This window comes from Bufo gargarizans, chromosome 3, assembly GCF_014858855.1.
Source record: "Bufo gargarizans isolate SCDJY-AF-19 chromosome 3, ASM1485885v1, whole genome shotgun sequence".
Lineage (NCBI taxonomy): Eukaryota > Metazoa > Chordata > Amphibia > Anura > Bufonidae > Bufo > Bufo gargarizans.
Genome location: NC_058082.1, coordinates 599,176,699 through 599,184,454, shown reverse-complemented (window position 1 = coordinate 599,184,454; position 7,756 = coordinate 599,176,699). Strand labels below are relative to the sequence as shown.

At 46.1% G+C, this 7,756-nt stretch overlaps 1 protein-coding gene across 1 annotated transcript; it reads right to left on the bottom strand.

Annotated features, from left to right (window-relative positions):
• Nucleotides 1–2,174: 2,174 nt before the first annotated feature.
• Nucleotides 2,175–6,470, bottom strand: LOC122933036 (carbonyl reductase [NADPH] 1-like). Its single transcript, XM_044287773.1, has 3 exons — nucleotides 6,088–6,470; nucleotides 3,395–3,502; nucleotides 2,175–2,740 (listed from the first exon to the last, which is right to left on the bottom strand). The coding sequence occupies exons 1-3, from the start codon at nucleotides 6,371–6,373 to the stop codon at nucleotides 2,304–2,306; spliced, it is 831 nt and encodes a 276-aa protein (XP_044143708.1). The 5' UTR covers nucleotides 6,374–6,470; the 3' UTR covers nucleotides 2,175–2,303.
• Nucleotides 6,471–7,756: the final 1,286 nt, after the last annotated feature.

The following is a 7,756-nucleotide window of genomic DNA, read 5'->3' as shown; positions in this document are numbered from 1 at the left end:
ATGTTCTATATTCTGCGTTTTTCACGCAGCCCTGGCCCCATAGAAGTGAATGGGGCTTCAGTGAGAAACGCATTGTATCCGGATGCAATGTGTTTTTCACTGATGGTTGCTAGATGATGTTCTTTGTAAATCTTCAGGGTTTTCTTACGCATCAAAAACTGATCGCACCTGCGCAGAGAAAACTGAACCACTGAAAGTAAATGCAGGCAAAGTTGACTGAATTTGCTTGCAAAATGGTGCGAGTTTCACTGAACGCATCCTGACTGAATCCGTATCGTTAGTGTGAAAGAGGCCTTAATGTAAAAGACTGAGCCTTGTGAGTACATGAGATGGCATCATCTAGGGGATGTAGGAGTGATGAGGTACCCGCTTCCCTTCACAACAGTATCCCACCAGGCCCAACATTCCTAACTGTAGTTGGGGAAATAGTTTTCTGTATGTCCTTTCTCCTTTCATGATATGTGTTTGTGTTTGGAGGACAGTAGGGATGTCAGATTGGGATACTTCTGAATAGTTTGGAGATAGTTTGTGGGGGGGGGTCCAATTCCTCTGCTGTCAAACATTGTATGGGACTTCTCTGTGGGCATTGTTCACCAGAGGAGGGGGAAAAATTCTCATCTGACGGGTATGATTTGTTTTCTGTACAGATCCAGTGACTGAATCTCAGGCTCCTGATATGTGGGGTGATCTGGTGATATTAGAATACCTATGTGAATGACTATAATTTACAGGACCCTAGTGTCTAGATATCCTAGCTTTCCCTAACTTTTTCTCTTGGTAAAAGCAATCGTCTCTCGAAACAGGTTATTGTAGCTCATCGGTTGCTGGTGTGACAAGGAAGTTATACAATGGGAGCAGAAGGAGGTGGCGGCGCCTGTGGTTGAGCTGTGATTATCGGGGAAGATTAATGGGACTCCTGGGCAGGTGCTCATCATCAGAGTCTTACTATCCTACCACATACATTACCTCTCCTCTGCTTTCTTACCTCTTCTACTCTTCACTTACTCAAACACCTCTAACAAGGCTTTTACCTTCTCCTTCACTTCTTTCTTTTTCCATCCATTTCCTTTCTTTCTACTGGAACTCTCACAATTTATCCAAATACCCGGTCTTGGGCATTTTCCCTTCCTTTATACCTTCCACTGCCCATAGCACTGTTCCATAGCATTCACTCCCTGTGGGACTGACTTTACCTCAGTTTACCCACCTGAGTGTTTTGCCATTACTTTTTAAGTTTCCTCACAAAAATCCATAGCATTCACTCCTGTGGGTCTGTCTTTACGTCAATACACCCATCTGAGTCATTTTGCTATTTTGTGAGCCCATGATCCCCTCCTGATATGGTAGCTACACCTACTCGCCGGATCACCACACTGCCCCTTTTGGAGGAATGGATTCCTTAACACTGGTCTGTATGCCTTACAACGGCACCACGTTTTCCGGTATTGAGTTCCGTCATAGGGGCTCAATACCGGAAAAAAACGCTTTAGTTTTGTCCCCATTCATTGTCAACTAAGCAGAACTGAATGCTCCAAAAATGTATTCCGTTCCGTTTAGTTGCGTTCCCATACCAGAGAGCAAACCGCGACACCTCTGCCACAATAGAAAATGGATCCGTCCCCCATTGACTTTCCATGAAGTTCATGACGGATCCGTTCATAACAGATGAAGATGGTTATATTATTAGTAACAGAAGCGTTTTTGTTGGACTCTGCCAGATCCAGCAAAAACACTAGTGTGAAAGTAGCCTAAACAAGTCTTGAAGCCCACCCCCCCTCCCACACCTTGTACTGGAGTGTCCTTAAGAACTTTGCCATGTAGGGATACACATGACTTATGATGGCCTAAGGCTACTTTCACACTGGCGTTTATCTTGCACGCAGTGTTTTTTGTCCGGCCGCCTTTCGGCATATTTGCCGTGCTGTGGCCGGGTCTACCCCGCTCCCCATTATATTGAATGGGGCCGAGTGGACTTCCGGCAGCACACGGGTGTACACTGTAGTACAGATACGGCATGGGAGTAAACAATAGTGTGAAACTGGCCTTAAGGGGGAACTAGACCTAAGAAAAGTGGTATTGCCAAGAATTGCATGAATTTTTGGTTCCTCAGCTATCCTATTGTATTGTAGTGACCTCACAGTCTCCTCTACCATACAAGACCAGAAAACCACACATTTCAGGTAACAGTTTATTTGCACATATAAAACTACATCTGGGAAGAAAAATAGCCCACCATTATATCAATAATTAAGGCCAAGAGCTGACTTAAGGGCACCGCGGTTGGATTCACTGGCATCTGACGTCTACCAGGGAACAACTTTCTTATCACTGACCAGCTCCCCATATGGTGAATCCGCTGAAACAGGAAGAAGGGCCAAATATACTGGGGTAACAGCACCTTCATCTGGGGACTTGGTAGCATTTGGACCTGCCATATCAGTCCTCACCCACCCTGGGCAGCAGGCATTAAGTAGAATGCCCTCTCCCTTCCTGGTCTCCTTTAACTGACGAGCTTGAATTCTGGACAACACTGTTACACCGATTTTGGACACCCCATAAGAAGTGTTTGGCCAGCCCTTTTCTTGATGGACTCCGTTTTTGGCATCTTCCACAAACTTTTGCATCAGCTTCACCAGCTCGTCCTCAGTGATTGTGTCACTGCGGAACTTCTCCTGAAGTTCATGGCTGCACTTGGCGAGTGCGGAGGGGCTGACCATGCTGGAGACATTGACAACTCTTCCTGTAAGAGAACAAATATATGGCGTTTATGAAGCACCATGGGAAATTAATGCCGACTGTAAGCTATTTACATGATGTCTATGGGGGCTATAAACCATCATCTTTATCCTGATGTTGGGTGGGATTTCTCCTTCCTGATGCTATTGTTCCCCACTGTGTTAAAGGAGGTACATGGCAACCGCTCATCTCCCCTAGGCCCCCATAAAATTATTCCAGCTGAACTGACCATCTTAATTAAAGCGGTTATCCAATGGCAGGGGGGGGTGGGGACGCGCTGGTGACGCTAGGGGGGCTCGTCCCCGTCTGCCATTGCTCAGGATAGGTCATCAATACCTGACTGGTGGGAGTCAGACACCCGGCACCCGTGACGATCAGCTGTTTGAAGAGGATCGGCACGTCCTCCTCTCAGCTTACCAAACACAGCGCCGTACATTGTATAGTGGCTGTGCTTGGTATAGCAACTCAGCCCCATTCACTAGAATGGGACTGAGCTGCGTCTAGGCCATGTGATCGATGAACGTGAGGTCACTGGCCTAGGAAGGGCCTACAGCGCTCATGGCTTTAAACAGCTGATCAGTACTGGGAGAATAAGTCATCAATATTACACACCTGGACAACTCATTTAAATAGTCCATTCCCATCACTGTATACTTACCATTTGGTTTAATCAGTGGAAGAAGCTCATTGGAAACATCTAGAGTGCCAAAGAAGTTGGTCTTCAAAGTAACTTCTGCTTGGGTGGCAAATGGGGTTGTGTCAGCAACTGGAAAAATCGAACATGGAAACATGAGATTTGGGCCATGTTTAGGTCCAGTAAGTTGTATACTTTTGGTACGTCATCAATGAAGAGTAACAGACATGTGTGATTAATTTTCTACCAGGAACACAAGGACAAGGCCCCATCAACTGTTCTTGTTATCAGTGGGGGCCATTCATAGCCTATCAATTTAACTAAGGGCTCATGCACACAACCATTGTTGGCGGGTCCACAATAAACGGGCACGGGACGTTTGTGCATCACATCACGGATGTGAACTCATTCAGGTAATGAGTCCACAATCCGAAAGGTACGGTGCGGAACGGAGGCACAGAACCCTAAGGAAGCACAACGGAGTGCTTCTGTGGTTTTCCGTCTATCCCTTTACACCGATTTTTTTGCGGTACAGATGGATCACAGACCTATTTAAGTTAAATGGATCTGCGTCTGTCTGTGCCAGCCACATGGATGGTGCCCGTGCATTTGTGGTCCCCAATACATGGAACAGGCAGCACATGTTCGTATGTATAAGCCCTAATGACATTGTGGAAAAAACCTTTTGTAGTAAAAGGATACAGAAAGTAAAATAAATTATACAAGTAAAGAATAATAAAAGGATGTGTTTGTAGACTGTGGTACTTCTGGTTCCTCAGCAATGTCTAGTCGGGGAAATCACAAGCAGATGTTCTATGGATTTCTTCTTTACACTAAACAGACTTGTTTTACTTCCATCCCACTCAGCATGAAGGTTAGTGGCCCACGCATGTAGCCACATTAGGGATCCATGTTGAAACATAGTGCCTGTAGCTAGGGTAATAAAAGGAATATGCACAGCCAATGGACACATTGAAAATCCCAAATTCTTACATAGGGCATCAGATTATTTCCTGATTCTTCACAGATCCATATCAAAACATGAAGAACACGTTGTACTTCTAAAGGGGTTCTCCAGGACTTAGGACAGGCCATCAATATCAGATAGGTGAGGGTCCAACACCCAGCACAACCACCAATCAGCTGTTTTCAGGAGCTCGGGGGCCAGAAACAGCTAATCGGCAGAGGGCCCGGAGTCCGACACATGCCAATCTCATCTTGATGACCTCTCCTAAAGATAGTACATCAATAATTGGAACTCATGGTTGCTACAGGAGAAGGCACTTAATTGGACATCCTTGAACATCCAAGAATCCTACACCAACATGTAGAAACTGAAATGAGACAATTAAGCCAGCAATGCCCCAAAAAGGATTGTTACGCCCACAAAAATGGCCACTATGAGGCCGGGCTTGCATAAGCCCTGCCCCTTTCACAGCCCAGTTGGCGAGATTATTCCGGCAAAATTGGAATTGTGCTATGATTTTTCACCATTAAAGGTCTTCTGTCTTCATTTCCTCTAAGAGATCTCAAAAGATAGAGGGTGTCCGATGAAGTGGCATCAAGCGTAAGAAACCGCCACTAATAAAGTACGTCTTCTCGAAGCTCTAATATTGAGCGGTGGAGAATCTTGAAATAATCTGATGCTCCTTGTGAGAATATTCTATTGCTCGAGGAGTCTGAAGTAGGTTCTGTAAGCTTTCATCTAGTTCTAGGGTGTAGCTGAGCCTGGACTTTAGTCTCACACAGATTTCAGCTAAACAGAGTTTTTTGTTTTTTTTATGGTGTGCCCATTCTGTCCCTCCGCACTTCTCCTATTTTATATGGACGCCATGTGCCATCACAAGGCATAAGGGAGTATACAGCAATGCTTCTAAGGCACAAATCTTTCCTGATTCCAATGACCAATGCTGTTTTCAGTATGGACCCCAGAGATACAATCCAGTGGGGCCCCATGTATGGTATGGAACTGTGATTGGATAGGATTAAAACCCCCATGGGAGCTGAAATTAGCATCTGTTAATTTAGTGTCCTAAATAGAAAAAAAACTACTTTATGATAAAATGTGAGAAGGCAAATAAAACCAGAAATACAAGTTATAGAGAAAACCCAGCTCAGCATGACTGTGCATTTATACAGCTACCAAGACAAGAGCGCCGTCCCCTCTAATCATCACGCTATGGCCTCCTGAGCTTCCAGATCTGGCAGGACAGTCCCGGATTGTGAGGAGGGCATCACTGGGGCCATTCTTACTGCAAGGGATGCACTAAGGGGGCACCATGATTGCGAGGGGGACAGCAAGTAGACAAAACTACTGCAAAGGTGGGCACCAAGGGGAAATAACTACTGTAAAGGGGTATCATTACTATGAAGACTGTGCAGAATCACGCATGTATGGAGAGAAATTGGGAGGGGTTAGAAGCATGGCAGAAAGTTATGAAAATACGGAACCACACTCGCGGAAAAATTTGTCCCTGTCTAGTGGTCTTTACTTTTACGATGTGGATCACAGGTGACAGCATGCAGCAGTATATTGCCTTGCACCATTTCCATTAACATCAGTGGGGTCTGTCGGCACCAGTTCTGTATGTCATTTTACAGACCTGGCGCTTAATTCCTTTATTATTTTTTATTTTGCTTTTCTGGTCCTAGACCAGAAGAGAAAAATGGAAAATATGCCAGATATGTGAACTTACTCATAAGTGGCAAGGACTTACCTTTAAATGCAATTCCTGCGTTATTGATCAGCACGTCCAGACCGCCATACTTTGCCTTCAGGAAATCCCGCAGAGCCCGGATACTGGTCAGGTCATTGATGTCCAGCTGATGGAAGAGCGGGGACAACCCTTCCTTATTCAGGGCCTTGACAGCTTCTTCTCCAAGGTTGGGGCTCCTGGCTGTCAGATACACGTCTCCCTGGAACTGCTTGCACAAGGCCTTGACCACAGCTAGCCCAACTCCTTTATTGCCCCCTGTGACTAATGCAACCTTCACCCCAGCCATGCTGATAGTGACTGCAACAATGTGCACGAGAAGAGCGAAGGAAATGCACAGTGCAGGAGGCAGACAGGGCTTGTACTCACAGGAGGCAGTGATGGCAAACTGCTCCTCCCTGCAAGGCCAGGGCTGAGGCCTGCCTCCTTCTTATAGAGCTGTGTGATGCTGCTGCCATCTGCTGGTCACAGAGGTGAACTACTGTACTAGGTTATGCACATATTCACACTGAAGTGACATACCCACTTCTCACACAAAGTTAGGGATATTCGGCTTTCGGGTGAAATTAATGGAAAACGTAAACAGTTCACGCTATAGTGATATTGTATCATGAAAGTAGGACATTTAAGTGGAAGCAGTAAAGGTGATTTCCTAATCTCAAACAATTTATTGAAACAAAAGCCAACACCAGTGCTGGGTATACCCCCACAAATAATGTCACTGTCTCAGTAACTTGTCATGTGGCCTTGAGCGTCAATTACAGCTTGACAACGACGTCTCCTGCTGTTCACAAGTCGACTTATTTTCTGCTGAGGCATGGCATCCCACTCTTCTTTAAAGGACGGCCCTCAGGTCATTGAGATTCTGGGGCAGGGGCGTAACTACCATAGCGGCAGACCCTGCGACTGCTATGGGGCCTAGACCAAGAGGGGGCCCAGTCTTAGTTGGGAATATCTACTCTTCTACTGGAGGTGAAAACTTGGTCAGGACTCTACCCTCTAAAGGAACAACTTTAAGCAAATGAGTGTCATGGCTGTGTCACGGTCTTGTTGTTGTGAGCAGTGAGATGCTAGCCATGCATGCTGGTTGCCAGTGGTAACGCGTTGTGGTACAGCATGTTTGTGCTTTCCGCCTTCCTCTGGTTCTTTCCCTGTCTGGTGCTGGGGGGGTTAACTTCTTGGCTAGGTTTGTTATGGGTGTGGCCTCATGGCTCTACTTAATCTGGTGTTGTGAGAATGAGGTCAGTAGTTCTCCAGCCTTGGTGTGTGCTGGAGCTTTGCTCCTGCCCTGGATAGTCCATCCTTCCAGTGTGAGGGCCACCTAGTTAGACATCAAGGTCATCTGATGTCATCCTTATGTATTTTCCCCTTTATTCCCTTGTATATGTTTTGTGAGGGTTTATGTATAGGGTGTGTTATGTCTAGTGTTGTGTTACATGTCTGGTCTGTGTGGTGTGTTGTCCGGCTTGGATGCTAGACATATTCCCTGTCTGTTTTGTGCCTTCGGTGAGAGGGCTCCCGGGTTCCCCGGAGGGGGAACTACAAGTCAGTGAGCAGCTCTGCCTGGTGCCGCCATGCATCCTGTCCGCATGGGGACCATGTAGTCATCGGTGTTGGTCTTCCTCCCTGTTGCTGCGGGAGGTAAGTGCTTGTTGTTCCGGAGTGTTGTTGT

Bases quoted from the DNA above. Each gene is read 5' to 3' on its own strand.
- LOC122933036 (XM_044287773.1), bottom strand. From the start codon at position 6,373: ATGGCTGGGGTGAAGGTTGCATTAGTCACAGGGGGCAATAAAGGAGTT. The intron at 3,503-6,087 runs GTAAGTCCTTGC...CGATTTTTCCAG, and splicing joins CGCAGGAATTGCATTTAAAG to TTGCTGACACAACCCCATTT. The intron at 2,741-3,394 runs GTAAGTATACAG...GTTCTCTTACAG, and splicing joins TCCACTGATTAAACCAAATG to GAAGAGTTGTCAATGTCTCC.